Source organism: Oncorhynchus masou, chromosome 16, assembly GCF_036934945.1.
Source record: "Oncorhynchus masou masou isolate Uvic2021 chromosome 16, UVic_Omas_1.1, whole genome shotgun sequence".
NCBI classification, from domain to species: Eukaryota; Metazoa; Chordata; class Actinopteri; order Salmoniformes; family Salmonidae; genus Oncorhynchus; species Oncorhynchus masou.
Window position 1 is genome coordinate 8548370 of NC_088227.1, and position 27630 is coordinate 8575999.

The 27630-nt window shown below is 43.4% G+C and overlaps 2 protein-coding genes across 3 annotated transcripts in view; one reads left to right on the top strand and one right to left on the bottom strand.

Annotated features, from left to right (window-relative positions):
• Window positions 1-19430, bottom strand: LOC135557416 (sentrin-specific protease 6-like). The gene is given in 25 exon segments (XM_064990665.1): window positions 1-1233; window positions 1656-1806; window positions 1959-2027; window positions 2186-2274; window positions 2364-2455; window positions 2625-2995; window positions 3486-3578; window positions 3770-3892; window positions 4057-4173; window positions 4348-4508; window positions 4675-4859; window positions 5090-5278; window positions 5563-5596; window positions 5763-5900; window positions 7150-7400; window positions 7753-8083; window positions 8086-8193; window positions 8751-8851; window positions 14275-14354; window positions 14853-14873; window positions 15179-15334; window positions 15467-15582; window positions 16039-16105; window positions 16579-16672; window positions 19251-19430. Coding segments are annotated over 25 exon segments (3399 nt in total). The 5' UTR covers window positions 19279-19430; the 3' UTR covers window positions 1-999.
• A 4214-nt stretch (window positions 19431-23644) lies between these two features.
• The window catches only part of filip1b (filamin A interacting protein 1b), a 36331-nt gene continuing 32345 nt past the window's right edge, over window positions 23645-27630 (top strand). Inside the window, exon 1 of one of the 2 annotated variants that reach the window (XM_064990666.1) lies at window positions 23645-24325. The gene's annotated coding sequence lies outside the window, so the exon portion shown is untranslated. The remainder of the gene's footprint in view (window positions 24326-27630) is intronic. The other variant, XM_064990667.1, reaches the window with a different exon arrangement.

Here is a 27630-nt window from a genome sequence, read left to right on the forward strand (position 1 = left end):
TGCACTCAACTAATGTTTTATGCAGAGGAAAACCAACAACAACTGAAGGAAGGCTGACAAACAGTATGTTATAAAAACTAAGGCAAATTATGTGCTCTTGCATCTCTGTGTTTAATGCTCAAGATCCATCCACTCACACAAAGAGACTTAAAAAGGTTCAATGCAGCCATTTTTATCTCAATATCAAATCATATCTGGGAAACAAGTAAGTACCTTACTGTGATTGTTTTCAATTAAAAATGGTCAAAAAGCAACAAATAGCTTCTTAGCAAAGACCAATTCTCAGGCAAGAATTTAGCTAGGACTATCTGTGCGGGGTCCGAGTGGGGAGGGAAAAATGGTAAACTAGCTGTGATGTCTTCATCCCATCAAACAGCTATTACAATAAAAGGGCATTATACAGTATTAGTCCAACCTAGTGTGAAGAAATATATGAAACACAGGAAAATCATGTTTTTGACTGCACTGGGCCTTTAACAAGCACTGGCTAAGCAATTCATGAGAGGTACTGGGATTTTGAAAATGATACTTTCTTCCAGACCGGTATGGCTATAAATGACAAAGAACAGCAAGTTCTCTACACAACTCAGTCAGATGCATAAAAAATATGATACAAGAGCGGAACATTATATTCTGCACCTGAAAAAAAGAACATCTATGAAGGAAACAGATATGGATGATGATCATCCATGTATAGCACGGCATCAAAAACAGTAAATCTCAAAGGCAGCAAAAACATCCAGCATATGTACACGTTTTATTCAATACAAATGTAAAATGTTTTGTTTTGTTGTAAATGGAAGGAATAGGACAGTTAGGAAATAATGGGGGGGGGGGGGGGGTAATCCAGCAGCATGTAATCAGGCCCTGGCAGCAGGAAGGCAGACGGACCGACCTCCAGGCTTGGCCAGGCAGCGGGAGCCCCACCCGATAGATAGGACCGTCATGTCAAAGTAAAAGAGAGTAGGTAGGTAGCCGTGTCAGACCAGACAATGCACCTCAGGGGCTGACGGGAAAGTTCTGAATCTGTATCTCTACACCTTCCTCTGTATCCTCTCCTCCCACCTCCTGTTCTCCAGGAGAGCCTTTGGCTGAGCCCTGGCCCGCCTCCTTCTTCTGTTGGGATTGGATCTTTCGAATGAGCTCCTTGATCTCCTCGCGTTTAGTCTTCATCCGTTGCTGCAGGAACCATTCCGCCAGGTTCACAGGGAGATGAAAGCTGGCAAGTGGACTCTGAATGGAGGGCAGAAAAATGCAATTATTATGGATTCACTCCTAAGCAATGTCCTATCTATTTTTGGAGTGTTGTAAGGTAGAAAATGAGCTTCAAAATCAAGAGTCGATAAAGGCCTGGTTTGGTGCGATTGCTTTAAAACAGTAGCTGGTATCCGTATTTGGGATTCACTTCTGGCTAGCAGAGTCGGCTATCAGTAGTTGTTACAGTAAATCAATTCGGTAAACATTGGCAATCTAAAAATACAACCAATAGAAAATGAAAACGGACCACATCTCATTATATGGCCCCAGGTGTCTGTTATTTTATACACTGTACTGGTTGTATTTCTCGCCGTGTACATCCTAAAAACCGCACCCTATTCCCTATATAGTGCACTACTTTTGAACAGAGCCACTTTGCCTTCAGCCTATGCTCTCACCTCAAAGAAGCTCTCCACATACTGCAGGATGTAGACTCCACAGTCGCTGAAGTTATCTTGCTGAGGAACACGCGGGTTGGAGCCCTTCATCTGATCCTTCCCAAAACTCCTCTGACTTCCTTTCCTCACCTCCCACTCCACCTCCAGGTACCTGCAGTTACACACGCAAATCACACAAACAGAAACACTACATATAAATGTATTGGGAAGGTTTGCTTTGGTGCGCCAATGAGTGTAATACTTAGATGATGTACAAATGAGGCAAACTACAATATACAGAACAGTATGAAAGAATTGACTTACTCTCGTAATGTTTTAACGACTGAAGATCTGGCAGGGCCACGTAGCGAGTCCATGATGAGAATGCAGGGCCTGAGAAAACAAACAAAAATCACTCAGCAAATGCTTAAACATTGTGATTCTGAGGTAAATATGAATGGACAATCACCTCAAATCACACGAGCCACAAAGGTGTCAGGAGAGCAATATCGCCATCTACTGGCACAGGTAGAACATCATCTCCTACTCACTGTTTACAGATGGTGGGTTTGGAGGTACACTCCGAGCTCTCAGGGGTAACCGGGTCCTCAGCAAGTGCACCATCCTCACTGCACTCATCCTAGACAAAAGGAAAAACAACGTGACACATGACATCCATTTAACCTCCTTGGAAATGTCACCAAACAGAGAAGCAAATTCCACCGTTACCTGGCAGGAGCTTTGATCATCTGAAAAGGTATGGGTGTCATCACCATTGCCACCTCCTGATCCATAACACACACTGATTCTGTGCAGACCATCTGCAAAACATAATTAAAAAAGGCCAATGAATCACAGATTCATTTCCCATCAGTTTCCAAGAAATCGCAATCAATGTTGATTTGCCATATGCGCAGGATACAACGTAGTGTATTGTACACAGTGCAATGAAATGCTACTTGCAAGTAGTGACGTCTGCCTGTGGCTTACCTGTGTACTGTGGCTGGGCGCTGACCTGTCCATTCACCCTGGCTCCAGAGGTCTTAGGAGGCTCTTGGCCCCCATTGGGACAGGTGGACGCACCCTTTGGCTGCTCGCTGTGAGAGTGTCCCCCTGAGGAGGCCTCGGTGGCACTGAGGGACAGCTTCTCTGAGGGGGCCACGGGTTCCTCTCTGTCTGGGGACAGAGGCTCAAAGTGGTCTGGCTCTGGAGACAGGGGCCGGCAGTGGTCAGGGGGGCTACCCTGGGGGGCAGCCTGTGTTGGCCCTGGTGCTGACTCCGGGGCCTGGTATAGGGGGTTGGCCACAAACTGAGGGCCCTGAAGGCCTGGGAAGCAGATCACTGCCAAGTACCAGTGGGCTCTGAAACACATACAGCAATGGGTTTGGTTAATAGAGACAGTTTGGTCTACCATCTTTGTCTATTATTTTGCATCAGTCTGTTCACCTTCATCATTACACTTGAGACAAGAAAACAGTCAATTAATTTCCATGTTAAAATTCGCATCTCAAATGGCAGGTAGCCTAGAGGTTAGAGTGTGTTGGGACAGTAACCGAAAGGTTGCTTGTTCAAATCCCGGCAAGGTGGAAAAATCTGCCGTTCTGCCCGTGAGCAAGGCAGTTAACCCCCACAACAACTGCTCCCTGGGCACTGATGCCATAGGCGTTGATTAAGGCAGCCCCCCGCACCGCTCTGATCCATTTGGGTTGAATGCATTCAGTTGTGCAACTGACTAGATATTCCCTTTCCCTTCCTTATATAGTCGGGCTCCGCTCAAATATAGTGCACTACATAGGGAATAGGATGTAATTTGGCCGCAGGCAGGGGTATTGGGTATTGAGCAGCACTCACGACTCGTTAATGGGAACAAAGATGAAGTCCTTCTGGAACAGGTCTACATGTCGGGTCCACGTCTTCACCCGATTGTGCTTCCTCTTCTGGATCCTGGCAAACAAGAGACATGGTTTACTGAACTTTGTCTGAAATGTGTTCCCCTTGCCTGGTCCCGCATCAGTTTGTGCCGTCTTGACAACTAAAACAATGTTTGCCGTGATAATGACCAAATGAGTTGGCAAAACAGCACATATAGATCTGGGGGCTGTTGGGCCGCTCTGGGCAGAGGAGAGGAGACTCACGTTAGGTTGGTGGTGTCTGGGATGTTTCTCCTCTCTCTTTGGTTGAGCCTCTTGTAAAAGAAGGAGCTGAACACATGACTCCTTTGTGAGTCTTCTTTTTTCAACTTCTCCAAAACTAAATATCTAAAGGGAAGAAAAACAGTTCATCCACTCCCCTTGTAAGGTTGGCAAAATTCCCAGTATACCACAAACGCAGGCACTTTGTGTTCCTAAAGAAAATCAAACCTAGAATGTGACTTCAAAAAACAACAATGGGAAATATACAACGGAACGCGAAAGCCACTAACTTTAAATAAAAGTCTATGATGACGTCGTTTAGGAACTCTCCATCGTTAAGGCAGTGGAGGTCTTCGTTAGTCACCGACATGCCCCCCTTGGCTGGAGGAGGTGGGTACACCATCAACCTACAACACAACCATCCAATTACCATTAGGAACAAACACTTTAGAATGATACTTAGGGGGACAGGGCACACCGAAGTGAAATGGTTTGCAACTGAAAATGAGTGCTAGCCCCTTCACATTTCAGCCCATTTTCTTGAACATGACCCAGGTGTAGGAGATAGATAACCCTCGTACTTTACGATTGGTCCGGTGAAGGTGGGTTGGAGCTCAGCCATGTCATCGTCTTCCTCATCGAAGAACGTGCTGGTCTGCTGCCGTGTGGCCATGCGTGTCCGCACTGTTGGTGGCGGTGTGTTGTTGGCTTTACCGCCATTGTTGTTGTTATTATTCTTTACCTACAAGACAGTGATGCAACCAAAATATCATGGTCAAGGGATTGTTTAAAAAGAGACTGTTTGTTGAAAACCTGAAGCCAAGGAAAGGCAACAACGGCAACACATATTTTGTTAGCTAGTCTCAAAAGGCTCCAAGATGCTAATCTTCCATTTAGATAAAGCCCACCTTCTCTTTTGTTGCTTTGTTGTAGTTGACCAATCGGATGTTAGCTTCATCAAACGGCAGTTTAGTGGGGAACTCGTTGAGTTTGTTGACTCGGCCGATCTCCTGTAGAATCTCCTCTAGAATCATCTGCTCGTGCAACGACAGCCCGTTCTCAAAGATCAGCACGATGTACTTCTCGTCAGAGTCTGGGGTGAGTAGGGAGAGCAATAAGACTTATTGACATTTTGTAGACCGTGAGGTCACAGACTTGATTTAGCAACAACAACAAAAATACGTCATAGAAAAGTATTCTCCAAAACAGAGGGACAACGTTGACAAGTTTGGTAAACAAAAAACACATTCATCCATCTATTTTAACAGACTACTGATGTTACAACTGGCAAGGATGCTTCACTTATGGATTGGCAGTCCTCACCGTCGCTGGCACAGTCGTACCACAGGCCTCCCTTGTCGCGGGTCATCTTGAGCTGGGTGCGAAGCCGCAGACATTCCTCTTGGGTGGTCTGGAAGAAGAGCACGGGTAGCTTCCTCACGCTGCACCACTCACAGCTGATAAGCCCAGACGCTTGCAGACGCACCTTCTCCAGAGAATCCACTTCAGGGCCTGGGATACAAAGCACTAGAACATCACATGCCGTTAGGTTTGCAGAATTTCAGTAACGTTTCCACAATTCCCAGGTTGTCCAGAAAACAGGTGGGAATAAGCAGGACATTCGGAATCCTCCAACTACGATTTCTAGAAAACATGGGAATTTTAGGAAATGCATTTGAATTATGCCACCCTTCATACTGTACAAGAGTGTGAGTATAACGCATCTACAACATTTTGTCATTGGAGAGCAAAGGGGGAAAAATACTTAAGACATTTTATGTTCTTATGTCTCTCACCTTCAGTTTCAAGTTGAATGTAATCGCCCGTAAACTGAAAGACAAAGAGATAGTTGAATGATACATTATGTCAGTAAGACAATTAGTATAAATAATTTCAGCTTTGACCATATTGCTATAGGCTATTGCTTTTGGCAAGATTTTTGATAAGCACGACTGAGTGTCTGTACAGAGAGAGAACAGAGTACAGGAGTACTTACAATGACAGGTTTGGTCACCATCCTGCGAAGAGTTCCTACTCTCACGCTCCTACAGTCCAGGATGATGCTGTCCAGCTTGTAGGGGGAGGTCTTCTGTTTTTTCCTGGGTGTAGAGTCGTCAGGTATTTGGTTTCCAAACTGAAAAACACACGGTCAGCCTTGAAATCTGCCGCTTCATATCATTCATTCCTCTTAGCGACCAATCATGTACAGTACTCGTCTTGCCAACAATATCAGATTCTTCCTCAACTGGTCATTTAGATTCAGCTGCCTAATTAGTTTGAAAGCTAAATGTCACGAGCGGTATGTTTCTAAAAGGAAAACACTCCTGAACACACAAAAAGTAAATTAGGAGACTTAATCGTTAGTTGTTTTTGGCCATTGGGAGTGGGACTATCTTAGTGAACAAAGAAACACCCAGTAATATAATTTGCTGCCAAGCAAAACAACCCACAATGTTACCTTGAGAGAGCAGATCAGGAACATTGAGTTCTCAAGGACATTCTGACAGACGGGGTCAATAAATCCAAACTGAAATGTTCCAAAACAGCTCACTATCAGACTGGCTCACTATAGCTGGGCCCGTGTACTAAATGTGGCCAAGCTTTGAGAGGAGAACTGCGGAAACATCCTTGAGGGGTCAACAACATTTCATTACGTATCCACACAAGTCCTATATCCTATACACAGAGGCTGGTGCAGCATATAACGCGGCCTCTTGCAGCACATATACACTACCACAACATGGGTACAAATCCCAGCCCCCGACAACTCATTTCATGCTATCCCAGTCTGAATAAAAAATTTAAAAATCCTTTAAAATGTATACAGAGTACACCAAACAACAGGAACACCTTCCTAATATTGACTTGTCTCCCCCCCCAGCCCTCAGAACAGCCTGAATTTGTTGGGGCATGGGCTCTACAAGGTGTCGAAAGCGTTCCACACGGATCCTGGCACATGTTAACTCCATTGACTCCAACAGTTGTGTCAAGTTGGCAGCTGGATATCCTTTGGGTGGTGAACCATTCTTGATACACACAGGAAATTGTTGAGCGTAAAAACCCCAGCAGCGTTGCAGTTCTTGACACAAACCGGTGCGCCTGGAACCTACTACCATACTCGGTTCAAAGGCACTTCAATCGTTCGTCTTGCCCATTCACCCTCTGAATGGCACACATACATAATCCATGTCTCAAGGCTTAGAAATCCTTCTTCAACCTTTCTACTCCCCTTCAAATACACAGATTGAAGTGGATTTAACAAGTGACATCAATAAGTGATCACAACTGTCACCTGGATTCACCTGGTCAGCCTGTGTCACGGAAAGAGCATGTGTCCTTAATGTTTTGTACATTCAGTGTATTTCAAAGAAGCGGACACACACCTGATCTTTCATTCGGTTCCTTTTGGGTAGCGAGATTCTGCTGTCGACGTCGGAGAAGAAATCAGAGGTGATCTCCTCCTGCTCCTCTCCTGCGCTACTCTTCACTGCTGCCTCGACCCTTCCTCCGGAGGGCGCTGGCGAGGAGTGGGCCGAGTCAGCGGGCAGCGGGGAGACGCTGTCCAGCCTGTTGACGCTACCAGTGCTGCCGTCGTCGGCTTCATCCTCCTCATCGTCGTCACTGGACAGCACGACTGGAACACACACACACACACAACAGACATTTCATGACTGAGAATGAGTCACTCGCTCCACCATAGTTGAAAGTATTCTTTCAAGAAGAGCAGGAGATTTAGATTTTGAAAAGTGGCCTTCGTTTGCAAACAAATGTGACCTTGTGTGAGAGAGGTAAGATATACAGACAGCTGCTACTGGTTGTGAGGTGTGTGGTTTACTAGCAAGAACATTCTGTACTGACAGTTTAAATTAAAACTTCCTGCACTACCTAACACAATGCAAAGCCCTGAGGTAAACTCTGACAATAATCACCGTAGAGAGATGCGAGAAGTGAGTACTTAGCAGGTCGGGATGGACCAGTAGACTTACTGGGGTCGTTGATCTTGTGTAGCTTGGCGACCGCCGTCCTCCTGCCTTTGTTGGCGGCGACTTTCCCGGCGCAGCAGCTCCCCACTAGCCCAGCCCCCACGGGTCTCCCGTTGTGTGGCAGTAGCAGGCCGGCCCGGGTGGTAATGCGTACCGGGATGGGCGGGTTCATCACAGTGTCCACGCGCAGCGGCGGCGCCCTCAAGGTCGAGGCCGAACCATAGAAGCTGTTCTTCCTCAGCTGTAGATTGTTGGCTCCTGGGGAGGGGTGCTGGTGGGTATGGGGTCGGATGGGGGGTCTGGGCGTGGGGGACGTAGGCTGGGCTGCAGGGGGTGGTGGAGGTGGGGGGCCTCCAACGCTAAGGGGTTCCCACAGTGTTCACACATGGTGCTGTTGTCACTGGATTTGCTACACTTCCCGCACACAACGTTTGGATGTAGGGCCTGCAGAAAAGACAAGAGACAATTTAATTTCAGCAGAAGATACATTCAAATACTTAGATTTTCTTCTCAACACTATCTGTCAGGGGTATCGTCTTAAAACCCGTCTGCCCTTTTGGGTTGAAACGGTCAACTGAGTGCAACTGATAAACATGCTTCTTTCTAGTCAGGTATTTATTCCTCTCTGGCTCTAGGCCCAACACTAAAGGTATGACTCAGACAGGAAGGAGCAGGTTGGATGGTTTGATAGTTGACTAGTAAGGCCTGAGAGAAAGGCCCAGAGGGGAGTAGCTGCCACTCCAGCCCAGCAGGGTCAGAGTCCTCTCATATGGAAAGGCTGCATGGTAAACACTAAACAGTCAAATCTAGATTAACACAGAGACATGCACTTACAGGGCCTGGCCTGGCCTATACATAAAGCGTCTCAGAGTAGGAGTGCTGACTTAGGATCAGCCTCCCCCGTCCATATTAACATATCCATTATAATGTAAAAGTCAAAACTGATCCTAGATCAGCACTCCTACTTCGAGATGACAAAGTGTATAAGCTACGACTCCTACCTCCTCGGTCTGAACCTGCGAGGGAAAGCTACAACAGCCCTCCGCCGAGGCTCTCCGACTGTGCTGCTGGACACGCCGTTTGATGCTCGAGTTGTCGTTGGCTAAAAAGGAAACAAAAGATAACAAGGAAAGGAAAAATGACTTATCTGTCATATACAGTGTGCAGTAACAACTTGTTGAGAACCAGCCTCATCTTCAACATAAACAAAAAATGCCAGAGTGGGAAAAATTACCCTTGGGGAAAAGTTTCACACAGATGCAGTGTTCCAATGTTCCAAGGTCACCTTGCTGCACCACATGTGATCATCATCACTCCCATAATATTTCACTGTGCAGGAGTTGGTTGGCCAGGCACAGTGTGCTTTATTAGCCTGACTGCCTGTGTGTGCTGCTTTCCTCCCCATGCTCATTTGTGACTGGCAGGCTCGCTCTCTCTCTCCTTCCTCTCAGAGGAGCTTTGCGGGCGGATTAATCTGCGAGGCCTGCTGCAATCCCCCTCTGGCAGACACAGGCAGGAGGCTCAGCCCAGATCTGCTGCCCCACAGACCCTACAGCCTTCACTGCCAGAGAGTGAGGCTGCAAAGCCACATCCAGACACCCTCTACCACCTAGATACATAATGTTTGTGATACTAATTTAAAAATATCGAAAATCATGATATTGGCTGCATGAATTGTCCACTAGAGCTGTTGCCAGAGAATTGAACATTCTTTTCTCTACCATAAGCCACCTCCACATTGTTTTATATAATTTGGCAGTACGTCCAACCGGCATCACAACGTATAACCACCCTACCACAGGACCTCAACATCAGTCTTCACCTGTGGGATCCTCTGAGACCAGCCACCCAGACAGCTGATAAATCTGTGGGTTTGCACAACCCAAAAAATTTCTGAACAAACTGCCAGAAACCATTTCATGGAAGCTCAACTGCATGCTCGTCATCCTCACCTGTGTCTTTACCGGACCACAGTTTGGCATCATAGCCGAGTTCAGTGGGCAAATGCTCCCCTTTGATTGCCACTGGCATGCTGCAGAAGTGTGCTCTTCACAGATTAATCCTGGTTTCAACTGTACCAGATGGCAGACTGAGTGTATGGCATCATGTGGGCGAGCGGTTTTCTAATGTCAATGTTGTGAACAGAGTGCCCCACGGTGGCTGTTGGGTTATGATATGGGCAGGCATAAGCTAAGGACAACAAACACATCTGCATTTTATCAATGGCTACTTGAATGCACAGAGATACCGTGCCGAGATCCTGAGGCCCATTGTCGTGCCATTCCTCCGCTGCCATTCCCGCATGTTTCAACAGGATAATGCACGGCCCAATGTAGCAAGGATCTGTACACAATTTCTTTCATGTTTGAAATGCTCTGGATTGACATTTACGACAGCGTGTTCCAGTTCCCGCCAATATCAATGCTGATACAGGAAAGGGCCTTCCCCAAACTGTTGCCACAAAGTTGGAAGCACAGAATTGTCTAGAATGTCATTGTATATTGTAGCGTTAAGATCTCTTCACTGAAACTAAGGGAGCTAGCACAACCCATGAAAAACAGCCCCAGACCATTATGCCTCATCCACCAAACTTTACAGTTGGCACTATGCATAGGGCAGGTAGTGAATCTCCTGGCATCCGCCAAACCCAGATTCATCCGTCGGACTGCCAGATGGTGAAGAGTGATTTATCACTCCAGAGAATGCATTTCCACTGCTCCAGAGTCCAATGATGGCGAGCTTTACACGACTCCAGCCAACACTTGGCATTGCGCATGGTGATCTTAGGCTTGTGTGCAGCTGCTTGGCCAGGGAAACCCATTTCACGAAGCTCCCGACTAAAAGTTACTGCGCGGACGTTGCTTGAAAAGGCAGTTTGAAACTCAGTAGTGAGAGTTGCAACCGATGAAAGACATGTTTTACGCGCTGCACCCATCAGCACTCGGTGGTCCCGTTCTGTGAGCTTGTGTGGACTACCACTTTGCGGCTGAGGCGTTGTTGCTCCCTGACGTTTCATCTTTACAATAACAGCACTTACAGTCGACCGGGGCAGCTCTAGAAATTTGACGAAATTACTTGTTGGAAAGGTGGCATCCTATGACGGTACCACGTTGAAAGTCACGGAGCTCTTCATTAAGGCCATTCTACTGCCAATGTTTGTCTATAGAGATTGCATGGTCGTGTATTCAATGTTTTTTTTTTTTATCTTATCAGCAACAGGTGGGGCTGAAATAGCAAAACTCCACTCACTTGAAGGGGTGTTTGCATACTTTTGTATATACAGTGCATTCGGAAAATAATGCGACCCCTTGATTTTTTCCAACAAAGAAAATCGTTACAGCCTTATTCTAAAAATGGATTCAATAAATTAATAAATTCTTATCTACACACAATACCCCATAATGACAAAGCAAAAACTGGTTTTTAGAAAGGTTTGCTCATTTATTAAAAGTAAAAACCAGAAATGCTTAATTTACATAAGTATTCAGAGCCTTTCCTATGAGACTCAAAATTGAGCTCAAGTGCATCTTGTTCCATTGATCATCATTCAGATGTTTCTACAACTTGACTGGAGTCACCTGTGGTGTATTCAATTGATTGGACATGATTTAGAGAAGGCACACACCTTGTCTATATAAGGTCCCACAATTATAAGTGCATGTCAGAGCAAAAACCAAACCATGAGGTTGAAGAAAGTGTCCGTAGAGCTCCGAGACAGGATTGTGTCGAGACACAGATCTGTTAAAGGGTACAAAAAAATTCTGCAACATTGAAGGTCCCCAAGAACACATTGGCCTACATCATTCGTAAATGGAAAAGTTTGGAACCACCAAGACTCTTCCTAGAGCTGGCTGCTCTGCCAAACTGAGAAATCGGGGGAGAAGGGCCTTGGTCAGGGAAGTGACCAAGAACCCGATGGTCACTCTGACAGAGCTCTAGAGTTCCTCTGTGGAGATGGGAGAACCTTCCAGAAGGAAAACCATCTCTGCAGCACTCCACCAATCAGGCCTTTATGGTAGAGTGGGCAGACGGAAGCCACTTCTCAGTAAAAGGCACAACAGCCCACCAGGAGTTTGCCAAAAGGCACCGAAAGGGCTCTCAGACCATGAGAAACAAAATTCTCTGGTCTGATGAAACCAAGATTGAACTCTTTGGCCTGAATGCCAATCACCACATCTGGAAGAAACCTAGCACCATCCCTACAGTGAAGCCTGGTGGTGGTGGCAGCATCATCATGCTGTGGGGATGTTTTTCAGTGGCAGGGACAGGGAGACTAGTCAGGATCGAGGGAAAGAAGAACTGAGCAAAGTACAGAGAGATCCTTGATGTAAACCTGCTTCAGAGCACTCAGGACCTCAGACTGGGGCGAACGTTCACCTGCCAACAGGACAACGACCTTAAGCACACAGCCAAAACAGTCTCTGAATGTCCTTGAGTGGCCCAGCCATAGCCCGGACTTGAACCTGATCGAACAACTCTGTAGAGACCTGAAAATAGCTGTGCAGCAACGCTCCCCATCAAACCTGACAGAACTTGAGCAACTCAGAACTTGGGTAACAAAATGTGGAAAATGTCAAGGGGTCTGAATAGACGATATCTGTGACCAACAGATGCTTATCTGTCTACCAAGTCATCCATAGATTAGGGCCTAATCAATTTATTTAAATTGACCGATTTCCTTATATGAACTGTAACTCAGTAAAATCATAGAAATTTACTATTTTTGTTCAGTGTCGCTACTTAATTGTTTGAAACCTGAACATTTTACTACATATTACATAGGCATGTTTAATCTGACCATATCCGTGGAGGCAAATATTTTATACAGACATCCATATGCTATTGGTTTTCTACTTTCTTTTGTTGTCCTGTGGCCAAATGCACATCCGCGCGCAGCCTACTGCCTTGTGTGTATTGCTGCGCTAAAAAAAGGTAAGAAATTATAGTTTATCAACATTTTAAGCTAAATGTTCTGATATGTGGCAGATTCATTGCTTCAACTTTTTTGGTTTATTAATGTTGCCTATGCTTACTGGTTATATGAATTTGGGCTCTATCGTCCCATAGCCTGTTTGGGCTATTTGTTTCTTGACAAGCTGACCAATAGAATAGGTAGACTTTTCTACAATGGGGGATAGTAGATTGGCATAGGCTCATATGCGGCACGTCTTCAAGGCTAGGGGAAGCTAAGCCTTCCCTTAGTAAACTGAATTAAATTGGCAAAATTATATAGCCTAATTAGCCTACTCCTGTCGATACATAAATAAAGACCATATGTCAAAATAGGTTACTAAAGCATGATTTGGTCACAGAGGATCATTAGCTTCTCCTAGCCGTAAAAAAAAGAGAGACACTTTTTGGATTTTTAAGAATCGCATTGCCTACAGTCGGGAGGAAAGGCAACCCGCGCAATTTTGGCAGCGTACACTGCAAATACCAAATAGATGGTTGTTGAGTTGTGACTGTCAGTGAAAAGTACAGACCCCCAGCCAGGCATATCACAATATTTATACATTCGATCACAAGAAAACATTGCTTCCAAACTATTGCTGTAAAGAGATGACAATGAAAAGACTAATCTGTCTTTTAGTTGAGAGAACAACAGGCCTCTGGTCTATCATATTGGGACCAGCGGAGACTAATAGCCATATCCCTGGTGCACACTGCACATTTTCACTCTATCATTGTTGGGTCAGTGCCACTTAAAAGTTTGTTTTTGGACAATAATTACCTCCTCCAGTTTAGATGGACGTCATATTCTAGTTGTGTATCCCCTTCTCATAGGCCTATTATATGGACAAGAAATGTTTTGACTGTTTGTCAGTGTTAGAGTAGGCTCCCCCTGTCATTTGTTTAATTTAACAAGATTCTGCTAATGTCTCCAGTCATATAAAGTTTAGTAGAATCGCAAGAAATGTGTTTCACGTGCAAAGAAGGAACGTAAACGATATGGCCTATAGCCCAGGCCTCTACGCTATACACGCTCAGCCATGCATTGAACTGTCTTTTTTTGCGAACAGTGATCGAGTTATATTATTACCCTAAAATTTGACTATCCAATCTACTCTTCACATTAGGAATAGTAGGCCATCTTACATAAGTCTGCAAATGTGATGATGCATGGAATGCTTTATTATAAAAGGTGCATTTTTTACAGTGAAACGTTCTCCAAACTTGAAACTGGTGTTCCGCCAAAACGTAAGCTAGCGATTTTGCTACTCGTTACACATTTTGTCATCTGAGAAATATATAAAATGTGGACAGTTCTTCGAACATCCTCAAGGACACGTCATTGCATCCTCGACTTGCATATTCCGGGAAGATTATCTACCATAATCTAAAATGTGACTTCTGTCATTCTGAGAACGGTGATTGGACACAAAGGTTATGCACCCACTGCACATGGGTCGGGTACATTACTCAAATGTCCTGTAAATTGAAATGCTGCCGTTCAAATGTCCGGCGCCACATTTTCATAACGGAAACCCTGAAATACAGTGAATGTAAGGGGCACAGTGAATGTACCTGGGCTCTCTGGACAGGTGAGAATGATGCTCTCTACTTCTACTGGCTGGATCTGCTGCTGGGTGGTGATGTACTCCTTTCTGCGGGAAAAATGGCACAGTTTGGTCAGAAGCACAGCCATATATCTAGATATGTCTAAATCTATGGCTCTGGGCAGAAGCACAGCCATTTAAAACAAATACTTTGTCAACAGCCATAAATGAGGTAAACAACTCAAATCCGCAGTGGATCATTGGAGATAAGCAAAATACGCAATATGAAGTGTAGGAGCGCTAATGAAGCTATTTCACAATGGAGTAAGGCTATGATGAAACACATGACATGGGATATTCCATGCAAACAGACTTCAGTCAGTGCCCTACAGATCTAGACCAAAGGTGGGTGGATGCAGGTTGAGCAGGGTATTAAGTTAGCTAAAAATTACAAATGCACATAGGCACAGGCACTACTGCTTTGACTACAGCATGACATGAAATGCAAAGTCAGAACAGGACAAAGAGATCAGACCATTCAGCTCACTACAAGTGGTTGCAGCACAAAGCATGGCTGAGAAAATCCACTGGGTTCAAATGTCTTACCTTTCCTTTAAGTCAAGGTTGCTTAAGAAAGGAAAATGGAGAGAGTAAGTCTCGTCTACCAATACAATCAAGTCTAACACAATAATGGTGATGATCCGTGAATAAATGGGCTGCACCTCAAACTTGATGGCAATTAGCCAAACGGAATTGATCAAACCCTGACATAAAAAGGGAGAGTAACATGTTCTGTCGTGGATCGACTGGAGGTGCAGCCCTACCTGGCAACTTGGGAGAAATCAAGCGTTCCGACATACAAAACCACAGAGTTGCTTTCAATGCTTTGTTATGCAGAATGACTAGAGTGTGACTTCCGTGAGGGCTCATACCTTTGGACAGGTTTCCTCATTGCAGCAGGAACATGGTGGGTGTGCTGAAAGTGTCTCCCCTGTAGAACGACCCCTTGAGGCGTGGTTGGGCTACCGATTAAATAGTCTGTTCTGTTCGGCATTGGTGACGTCGTTGCTACCGGGTATGGGATTTCACTAGAGAGGAAAGCAGAGAAACAACATCCGCCGGGTTTCACTGAATACAGGTCGAATTGGTTCATTATGATATTTGCCATTGTCATCAAAACGTTGGACAGGAGAGATACTAGCAACAATGATGTGCCATACCTTAGCCTCTTGCCAGTTCCAAGTTTGTTTAGAGCCCTTATGTGATTATTTGTATTTGGCCTGTTTTCGTATGTTTTCAGGGGATCCGCAGAAGAGAAGTGCCTAAGAGCAGGGGACTGGTGGAGAGAGAGACAACAAAGAAGAGAATTAACAAAGAAGATCTGATTACATAAAGTATGTTGCAGTGCATTTCTGCTGTGAGCATACAGTTGATGCCTGAGTGATGCTGCATTAAACACTGATACAACCGGGTAAAGTTATGGCAAAAACAGCACTGAGCTTATGTTCGTATTCACTGTTCAGTTGAGACAAGAGAAACAGGTTTTGAATATTTAGTAATAATACCCCAAAATAATATCAAATTCACAATAAATTTCATCGGATTAAAATGTTCTGACAGAAAAGAACAAGGACATATAAAAAGGGAGAGAGGTGAGACAGAACGGCAGAGGGCACCAACAGGACGGAGCAGAAAGCCTGTAGCCTGCTGCGAGCAACAATGCCATAAATGCGAGTAACGCGGAGGGGTGCAAGGTAAGGCTTTCCTTAGTGAGGGAGGTAGCCTACAGTACCTTCTGCCCCTCTGGGGATGAGTGCTGCTGTCCATCCATCTCCTTTGTGGTCACCACCGATGTGCAGCTTAGGAAAAAAGAAGAGAAAAAGGGGTGGAAGAGCGTGGTTAGATAATGCCTTGCTTTTATGTCGACTTAGCTCAAACCATTGGATAAACATATTGGGTACTTCCTTAAGTTACTGGATTACATCAATTATTGAATTAATGTCAAATGATGTCATATGTAACTGCATGATTCTGTGATACATGTAGTTTTACAGTAACATCACTGTCAGTTTGTATCCCTAGTGTAAAACACTTCTACAGTCTACACACTTCCATTACAAAACAGACTCTGCATGCAGACAGTGCGTGTGCATGTGGCCATATCTGTATATTAAGCTGGTGGCAGGGAGGCTCTCAGGTGGGAATACTAATAAACAGAAGAGAAAGAATCTTTGGGTCTGTCAGGTTGGTGGATACGGCGGGTGGCAGGGTGAAATTGATGCAATGCAGCGATGCTGAGTGCTGAAATGAGGTCCGGAGGAGAAATGCTTACTCATGTCTCCTCTCCTCTTCACTGCCTTCAGAAAGAGAAAAGCTCCAGTTCTGCTTGTACCCTCCATCTCGCCTGGCCTCTGATCTATCCAGAGCTTGAATATAATAAACCACAACTTGCATGAGTTCAGTTATACGACGGGAAAGTGAGGGCATCAGTTGAAACGATCATGTGCACTTCTAGGAGTTGCAGTAATCATTTCAACACTGCTTGTATTAGCACCACATGCATAATTCAAATCATCAAAGAGAACTTCGATTCATGAGTAATCCTAAAACTAGATAATCAATCTGATGTTAAGATGAAGCCAAATAGCCTCAACCTAAAGTCAAGTCAACAAAGAAATAACTGAAAACCCCTTTTATGTTCTTTGATGAATAAAGCTTAAATCGTGTCTGCGATAAAACTGTAAGCAGGAGACACAGCGGCAGCTGACAACAGAGCAGGTGTTTGCCAAGGAGCTACTCTCCCCTCTCTGTGGACGACAAGACTAATTTCCTATGGTGACTCTCATCATAAATGTGTAACAGGCTTAGAGGCGTAGCACCATGCTGCTTGAAAATGAGACACGGTGGAGTCGTAATATCTCACGACAATCACAATAGCTGGTTTAGAGACGACAAAAATAGATTTTGGATGGCGGTATTTCACAAAAAGTTATTTGCATGACGCTTTGAGTAGGTGTGTTTTGTGCAATCACATAACTGTAGGCCTCTCCATATCAATATCTGAGGATAGACATTTCACCACTGTAGGAAACCATTTCAAGGAAGCACTTAAAATGTTTTCCAATAAATACTATGTGGCACAGAAGCAGGGTATGCAGTGAAGCTGTGGATGTGGCAGTTAGCCAAAGGGTCTATATTTTGCTGTCAAAAACTGTCACTGTAAGTCTTTAGGCTAACAGTTAGAAATGTATCTATACCGGATCTTAGTACACCAACTGTAGCCTAGATAATTAGGTCATGGCTTGACCACTGAGCTCGTTTCATTTTCACCCGACGAGCTATGATTTGATTTCTTAACACTGTAGGCTATCCTTACAGTGTTATGAAATCAATGCTTCCACCCTACATGTGTTAGCCCACCTTCTTCACAACACCATCAGTATTCTAAATGAATGAGGCTGGTCAGTCATAGATAGGCACAGCAGTTGAAGGATTGCTTTGAGTCTGGCTCGGTGGTTCAAACCCATGGCTCAATGACACAGTCACTGCAGCTTTGTTCCCTTCTCAACACTGTGGGCACTGTTGCCAGAGACTGCAGCAAGACAGCCCATGCTAGGTACAGCAAGATATTTCCCAATTAGCTGACCCACTGTAGGAACTTAGTTATTTATAATTGAAAATGTTCATGTTTTTTTATATATTTTTTTAGAATTACATTTAGATTCCCTTTAGAATCTGTCTATAAAGCTAGTAATTTAGTCTAGAAATAACTAATAAACAAAGTTATTCCAGGGGTTGCCTTTATCAATATGCCTTTGGGTTGCATACTGTCCTCATTAACTACTTCCTTGCTCCACAGTCTGTGGCACAGGCAATGACTAACTTAGGCCTATTACACTACACACTACGAGTGTTAACAGCAAAATATTTTTAAAGTGTTGGTCTTGTTAAGAGTTACGTGCAGATGATATACCGTAGCTATACCTATAGCCTCAACTCCCCCACCCCCAACACACTGAATTTGGAGACACCACATTCCACACTGGCATGGTGCTTACAGAAGTGTTCCCTTCCCTGTTTTTGAGCTAGTTAGCACTTTGATATAAGCATGCATATTATAACGCATATGGTTTGTCCTTATTGGGTTGCTGGCTATTTACATGAACACCATCAGACTAGCTACTTTGTTATGCGCTGTCTGAAATGGAAACTGACAACCATTCTCTGAGCTTTAAGACCTTGAAAAGCAGAAATAATGTATTGTTTATAACTAGCATCAACTTGATTGCTAACCAACAAACAACGTTAGGTTGATCCACTGTTAAATATTATCAAATGAAAAACAAAAGGACATGTTAAAGTATAGCTGACATGAAGGCCTGTCAACAATTATGTCTAGGTAGCTAACGTTAGCCAGCTAGGCCTTGCTGTCTGACTGTTCAATCTTGACCATTATCTACAGTACATGCGTCCACAAGTAAGTTACAACTTCACCCCACGGCACAGCAAGCTATAATTTATGTAAACAAATTACTCCTGTAAAATACTGCGCAAACTTATGTCAGTAAAACCGTGTCCCATTTCCTACATTTGAGGGTAGTTAGTTTAGCTCGTAGGTAGTCAGCTAGCTTCTATGTAGCTAGTCAGACATACACGGGCTAGCTAGCATAACTACAGACGGCGTTCAGTAAAGCAACGTGACTCGGATAATTCCATTTTAAATCGTGCCTATTATGTCGTTTTTGTTTTTGAAATGTCCATTCACGGTGAACAATGTAGCTTCAGATGTAAGTTATGTGAATAAATGTAGCCAGCTAGTTCCGCAGGGAATAGCTCTTTAGCTCGCTAGCTAATTGCTAGCGCTCTCGAACAGGATTGAAACCAAATTTGAGGCACGCGCGCTGGATCCGACGTCTCATTTAGAGACACGGGAATGCGATCGCTAACAAACATTACCACCTTGCCTTTACAATTAGCTAGGTTTTTTTTAAAGTCTCAATTTACCTTCAAAAAAGCTTATGTTGTGTGCCATGTTTATTCCATGTTCTCTTTCTCTTTCAGATGGTGTTTGCTGCTCACCAGCGACCCAATCTCGCAGAGGGCTCGTGAGTTGGCTTTTGTGGTTCTACGCACAACGCAGAATGTGTCGATTACCTTTTTTTTTCAGCCAACAAACAGTTAAGTTGCCAAATGTACCGTAATGGTCTCAGAATAATTGTGCTAGCTCTACCACACATTGTGCCCATTCGATTGTTACAAAGTACCTAGCTAGTTGTAAATGGGGCAAGAATAATTTGCTAGAAAAGCCCAACGTTATTGATTTGCCTATTACTCAGCGGTGCTAGGTAAAAACATTTATCAAATAGTACATGTGGGTCTACTTCGGCACCTCTGCTGCTGTTGCCTCATTGTAGTATTATTCGGCCTGTGAATTTAACGGTTGGCTAAACAACTGCAAGTAAGTTGAACCACGGTTACAATCATCTACCGTGATAAGCTGCTTGAAACTAAGTGCTTATGTGCGAAGTGACAAAATATGATGTATTGACGAAGACAAGAAAAAAGCTATCTTCCCATCCCTACTATTCAGCAGTGTTCGCATAACTGATTTCATTCAGAAATACCACCTCCCTAAATTCCCATTCCCAAACCGCAGAGAACTGCTAGGTGGCGACAACTCTCCAGTAGAAGCTGAACCATCTCTGAGTACAACACCCTCTCATCATGTCACATAACCGACTCACTTCTCAGTGCTGTATTGTTGCTCTGAATGAAATCATTATACCCCAGAATAAAAGAGCTGCTATACAAATATGTAATAACTTTCCATTTCATTTTTTTTTAAGTATGCATTTATCTTAAATAATCAGATACAAATGTGTAAAGTGGCATGCCCTGAAATGCCTCCTGGTTGTTGTAATTGGATGCAGCCATTTCTCCAATGCATAGGCCTACTATATTATATGCTCCCACTGTAAAAACCCAAAGTCAAGTAGCCTATTCATTGTCTCCACCGAAACTCCATTATGGTAAAGCCAGTGGCATGAAAACATAATTAAATATTCATAGCCTAACAGCCTGTACCATTGACGTGTGATATTAACTGAAAGGGTCCTATGTTCCCCATAATACAAAACAGATGAGGGCTTTCATACGTAAGGCTAAATAGACTAATGTAAAGGGGGGTGTCTCCTTATTTAATGCACAAATCTCAGCTAATGTGTTATTACTGAAGCTCCACTACTACTAACGGATGATTAATGATTTCCCGAAACAAATTGTGTGTTGCAAAATCTAACTCCACTGCTCTAGCCAGCTCTGCACAAGCTAGACATTACACATATCGGAAACATTATGTTACATTATGTTGCAGCTCAATAGGATATTATTTTGTTTGGCACATTATGGTGCGCTAATGACATTAGCATGAAATCGCTCACCAGAAAAACTGCAAAACAGATGTTGCATAATTTATATTTTGCAATAAAAAGGACAGAGATCTAGCCTTTAATGGAAGTCACAAAACATCTGTTTCCAGACACCTAGAACGAACCGTGTAAATGTGTAAATAATTTGATACATTTTCCTTTGCCAAATGTGACACGCTACAGATGCTGAACCCATCTCTTGTGAAGATAGATATATGTAATCTACAGAGGGCAAAATATCATTATGAACCTCTGGATACCCATGGGGGGAAAACCTAATATCTAAAACAAGTGTTGAACCTCATCCAAATACGTAGGATTCAGTACAGTGTATCCAATGTTGCTTTGATTTTACTTGCCAATAAAAAATGACATGGACCTTGATTTTACAAGCAAATTTTTAAACCTTTATTTAACTAGGCAAGTCAGTTAAGAACTAATTCTTATTTTCAATGACAGCCTAGGAACAGTGAATTAACTGCCTGTTCGGGGGCAGAACGACAGATTTGTACCTTGTCAACTTGGGGATTTGAATGTACAACCTTCCAGTTACTAGTCCAACACTAGGCTACCCTGCCGCCCCAATTGAGACATGGATTGTGTATGTGTGCCAATCAGAGGGTTACAAGCACATTTAAACACCTCCCCAAAATAGGTCTGGGTTGCTATGTGACAGAGCTGCCTTGCTGCCTATTTGCTCATCCTGCCTTACCGTGGATGAGTCTGTTGAGGGCCATATCAAATTCTACACTTAAGCATTTCTCACAATGGAACACACCAATGTATCTATTAGCTAGATTGAATGACAGAGCTTGATTCAATGCACCTTGCAGTTTGATTTGGCTTGATTACAAAGAGGTCGTGGAGAGTTATACACATACATTTCTAAATGTATTGTCAATGGTAACGACATGAATCGCTCGCTGTATTTCTTTGATTGATCAGAGGAACTGTACAGTTGTAAACGATAAGATCTTGAGCAAAGGTATTGGGTCCATACAAAAAGCGAAGGGCTCTTACGTTGAATAAGGTAGACCAACATTTTGAAAATGACTTCAAAAGGTACTGACTTGATCAGTATCTTAGTAACCCCAGATGAAATGCCCAACAGAGAGGTCCTGACCATGATAACCATCTCGGAGCATTAGGGAGCAGAGAGAAGGAGAGGCCCTGACTCAATTGTCAGTAATGTGCAGTGCTTTGGTTTCCGGCTCTCTGTGCATTAGGAGAGAATGGAAGACTGTAACCATAGCCACAGTTATGAGCACACCATCACCCTTCGAGTTCCGGAAAGATTTAAAAGAATTATACAATAAACTTTCAGTTGTCATTTTACTGTTGTTATGGTACATGTCAGGATGAAGATCGAATGTGGACATAATAATTTAGAAGGATAGAAGGATAGAAGGATAGAATTGTAGGGAACAGCCCCCCTTTTGCCCTCAGAACAACCTCATTTTGTCGGGGCGTGGACTCTACCATACCCAGTTCAAAGGCATTTTTTGTCTTGCCCATTCACCCTCTGATTGGCACACATACACAATCCATGTCTCAATTGTCTCAAGGCTTAAAAATCCTTCATTAACTTGTCTCCTCCCCTTTATCTACACTGATTGAAGTGTATTCATCAGTAAGGGATCATATTTTTCACCTGGATTCACGTGGTCAGTCTATGTTATGGAAAGAGCAGATGTTCATATTGTTTTGTATACTCAGTGTATGTCATCTACACAGAAGAATTATCTCTAACCACTAGATTACTTAATAAAATACTTAGACTTTGAAACAGTTTGGTCATTTCACAGCCATGTCTCAAGTGATTCATGTTATCCACAAGTGCAACACTGAATCTTAATGACCACCATCAGCTCTGGGCTAAAAATATAGAAGGATCCATGTTTTAAAACAACAACATCTCCTCTCACACCAACTTTATGACTTCATTGGGGCGTGTGGTTCAAGTATAATGAGTTGTGCATTAATAAGACCTCTGTGTGAACATATACTGTACATCTGTTTCCGAGGTACTGAATAGCATTAGGACTGCGTCCCAAATGGAACCTTATTCCCAATGTAGTGCACTACTTTTGACCAGAACCCTATGGGCCCTGGTCAAAAGTAGTGCACTACATAGGAAATAGGTTGCCATTTGGGAGACAGACAGACGAGATACCATATTTCAACAAGGAGACCTAGCAACTTAGCACCTGTCTGAAGTTCCAGCTTTCATGTGTCATTATAGAACCGACTTGATTGATTGACCTTTAGGCTAGTTTTATTGGAAAGAGTTGACAAAAGGTTGGGATTACTCCTTTCTATATCAATGGTGACTGGTAATGCTGCTGGAGTTTCTCTCACAACGAATGCTTATGTTTCTTAAATGCCATCACTTTAAAGAAAGACGTGTTGTTCAAGTGGCTTCGGTGCGAGAGCCATTGTCAATTACAGCGTGAACAAGGTCATACACCCTTAGACAATGACATTTACAACACTTTGGTGTCAACAGAGCCTATGTTTGTTAAGGCTAGATGTCACGCTTGTAACACTACCGCAGCAGAAGTCTCACAGGAGTGTATCACTGCTTCTCATTTGTAATGCTTTGTTTTGACTTGGTTTTATTGGGAACAAATGTTCTCACATTTATGGCTCTCAATAAATCATTTTTGTTTGAAAAGGTTAACTTGGTCCCTGTACAGTATCAGTGGTCTAATCCTTCTAGGGAAAAATTGCTGAGCAAGCAAATGGATGCATAAAGTGGAACCACCTTTACACAAAAACAATAAACTAACTTCTCATACTCAAATGGTTGAAGGCAAACTGGTGATCTTATATTATTTACCTGCGATTTTCTCATTTGCTTCTTAGAAAAGATGACTGAATTAACTAACCAGGCAGAGACTGAGCCCTCCTTGCTAACCCTGCCTCTGCTCTGGCGGGAGTGGTGGAGCTGGACTTCCCCTGCCTGCTTCAGAGTGGGATAGTTCAGCTGTCAGAGGGGCTTGGGAAAGCTTCCCTCAATCTGCTCAGCTGCTAACAGCCATGAGTGACTGAGAACACTTGTTAAATATAGCCCAGGCAGACTCTGCTACACTCAAAGCTCTACACTCTCCTGCCCAGGAACAAAGGGGAAAAGGCAGGGTCTTGGCACCTGACAAAGGCTATATTCCACATTTCTACCCTCCTCTCCATCTTACTTTGGATATCTCCATTTGAAGGAAAATCTGACTTTTCAGACAAAAGCAGCTCTGACCACCTCCTCTTGCTTGCTGGTCTCTCTCTCTCTCTCTCTCTCTCTCTCTCTCTCTCTCTCTCTCTCTCTCTCTCTCTCTCATCCTCTCAGTTTGTGAAAGACTCTGCCGGCCCAAACTTCTGGAGAGGACAAAGCTTGGTGTTCATCTTCAGACGCCTCTTGCATTGCCTCTGTTGCCTTGACAGGAGAGAAGAGGGGAAACAAGTTATTAAAAGAGAAAAGTAAGAGGTGAGAGTATCGATCATCTACATTTGATATGTCTCTTTTTGACACACACAGTCAAGGTAACTGAAGAACACAGACATTGAGGAAAGACTTTTTACTCTGGGACTTGATTCTCAGTAACTGAGATATTTCTTTTTGACCTGTCGTCACCTTTGATGTGGTACCATTGAGAACAGGTAAGGAGAAATGATTCTGCTATTCATCATAGGTTTGAAAAGCTTTTCTTTTCCTCGCAAAAATAAACTTGTATGGACTAAATTTTGGGACATTTAGATGTCCAATTATATGGTTTCTAGTTCGTAAAGTGGAACACATTGTGAATCAGTGAGTTGGGAAAGAACATTAGTTGCTGCCATCTGACGTCCGGTCCAGACTCAATTCAGGAAATGGTACATTAGGAGGCATTCATTGATTACATCTTTTACCAGAAGAACGCTTTAGCTCTCTCTCTAGAGGATATATTAAATGTACTAATAGCTGAGTAACAACACAGGGAATGTAGAGAAAATGATGCAATAATACAATGATAAATCTGTGTCTAACATACTGTAGTTGCTCAACTTTCTTTGGACTGTGAGATTTGTATCTAAACATGTCAACTTGTTCACGTTGGATGAAAGTTGAAATTTGGACAAGGTAAGTTGAAGTAATTAACATTAAAGAATGGCTCTCTTATTAATGAGCCTGTATGGCTCAGCTGGTATGGCATGGTGCTTGCACTGCCAGGGTTGTGGGTTCAATTGCCAGGGCCACCCAAATGTAATATGTACGCAAGCATGACTTAGTCAATTTGGATAAAAGCGTCTGCTAAATGGCTGATATTATCACTACCATGTCTGTCCACTTTGACATTTTCCCATGTCAAAACAATAGATGTTCCCAATGGGTTTTATTCTGATAAGAGGTTCCATGAGAGACCCCACTGTTTGAAGGCACACAGTAAACAGCGATGCTATCCCATCCTCTCACTGTTATTCCAGTGGTAGCCATTAGATGTGTCCTCTGCCAGCCTGTGGTACCACACATACATACTCAGGCAGCACATGTGGGTGGCACCTTAATTGGGGAGGACTAGTTTCATGGTAATGGCTGGAGCAGAATCAGTGGAATGGTATCAAATACATTAAACACATGTGTTTGATACCATTCCATTTACCCCCTTCCAGCCATTATTATGAGTCGTCCTCCCCTCTGCAGCGTCCAGTGCCAGGCAGTCACATCCCTAGGGACTAGGGAACATTCCATTAATAACTTACAATAAAAACAGTGGAAAAAGTTATTTTTAATCCGATCAAAAGATTTTTCCCTCTGTGATGAAGCAATAAATGTCTGCTGTCCGTGTGGGTAAGGGAGGGCTTCAGTGGCGTTTGCATCATCAAGCCATTGTCATCGGCTTTAGGAACTCCACATTGCTATCCTGTGTGTTATGTAGAGGATGATCAAGGGTTAAAAAAAAATCTATTGTCTTTTGTAATGGACAGGTCAGAGGTCAGTTTGTTTAGAAATATTTTGGACAATGCCAATAGCGTTCAGAACAACTGAAGGCATAGTGAGGTCCCGTTGCATATCAATGACCATTTCTCAAAGGGCAATTTATACGGATATTATTCTTGGACACTTTTATACTTCCTCCTTAACCCCTATTAACAAGCCTAAATTACTTTAATGGAGTATACCTTTCTGGGCAGATTATTGACATGTTGGGTAGTTATCGGGTATTATGTATGAGAAACTAAATTACTGCCTGCGGAGCCTCTCTTTTGTCCTCCCCTCCAGTCTGTAACTCAAATGATCACACTGCATTCCCTGGTGCTCTTGTAAGTTTCTCTGGCAGCGGTTGTCTTTAAATCATCTGCTTCAGTTTGTGCCTGTGGCATTACTTCACCGGCAGCCAAGGCCCAAGTGATAAGACAGTGAACCATGAGATCACTTAGCTAATTCAGCTCAGCAATCTCCCATGGAGGGAAACAGCAGGGCCTGTCCTCATGTTTTGTTTCATAACAACAGCTCCGCTGTTCCCATGACAGCAAAATAAGGGACGGGAGAGATGGATTACATTTGTTTGGGTGCTTTGCCTTGTTGACGTTTTGGGGATGAGTCTTTTCCTGGAGTCAGAACTGAGCGATTTTCGCTAGCTGCAAAATCTAAATTGCCGATATTGTACAAATTCATGAAAACAAAAATGTCCTTCATGGTCTTAATTTAAGGTTAGGGTTAGCGGTGCGGTTAAGGTTAGGTTTAACATCAGATTTTATGGCTGTGTCAGCTAGTGACCACTCCCGAGCTGCCTCCAGAACAAGATTCATGATGAAAAACACTAACCTGCTTGCCAGATGATGACACAAAAAAACACTGGCTGAGATCACTAAATATTGTGAATTAAATAATACTATATATCATCTCTACCACAGATCGTTATGTGCACTTCATAAAAATAGTATATCATGAAAAATATTGAATGGAGATTACAGATTAACTCGTTTGACTGAATAACCCATTGTCAGCATTATGCTGTGGGTGCTTTTACATCCCACAGGGGTGTGTCTCTTTTAAAATGACCAAGGGTAACCATGCATTACCACTATGCTATTTAACATTCCATATCAGCCCACACTTAGTGAAATCATCCAGCCTGCCCACACACTGAAGTAGAGCTGAAGGTGTGGTGCATGGGATGGACAGCATGCATGCTCACACACACACACACTGATTTGGAGTGGCGCTGGCCTCACACAATGTCTCTAGATTATTCTCTCATTATCAGCTTGAACAGCTGCATCTGAAGCACCCCACAATCATTCCCAGCCCTTGCTATTGTACTGCTCCTAACAAGGGAATCAAAGGATTTCAAATGATAGCTGGTCAGCTGGTTTACATAATTCAGCTTTGTAAGAGCAGATGTACTGTATGTATTTAATCCCAAATGCTCACCCCAATGGAGGACCATTTGTGATTTGGGTTCAGAACATAACACGTCTCTCAACTCATCTTTACTGATATGAAGCCTTTAAAGCATGTTTACTGTAAGTTAAGGCTGATCTACCTACAGACTGTTCTGTGAGCTGTCTTTTTTTCTAATTGTTTGTCCTGACTTTCCCAGATGTTATGACAGCATGTGTTTTCTGGGAAACTGATGACAAACAAATAGTTGAGTGTTTCAGGCTCAGGGAGAAAATAGTCTGTAAAAATCAAAATAATAAAACACAGTCAGCATTAAATCTCTTCCCTCTCTCATAGGGTCTCAAACTCTCACACGTTCTTCTCTCTCTCGCTCTTCGCTGTCTCTTGCTTTATGAGGGAAGTGACTTCATCGTCATTCCACCAGAAAGGCATTTGAGACTGGCCAGCTTGAGAACTACATCTGGCTAATGGTGTCAGTTTGCTGGATCCATAACCACTGATTCGGACTCAGCACAGAGGCTTGTGAAGATAGAAGCCAACCTGCCATATCTTTTGCTCATCCATTTTCACTGCTGATTGA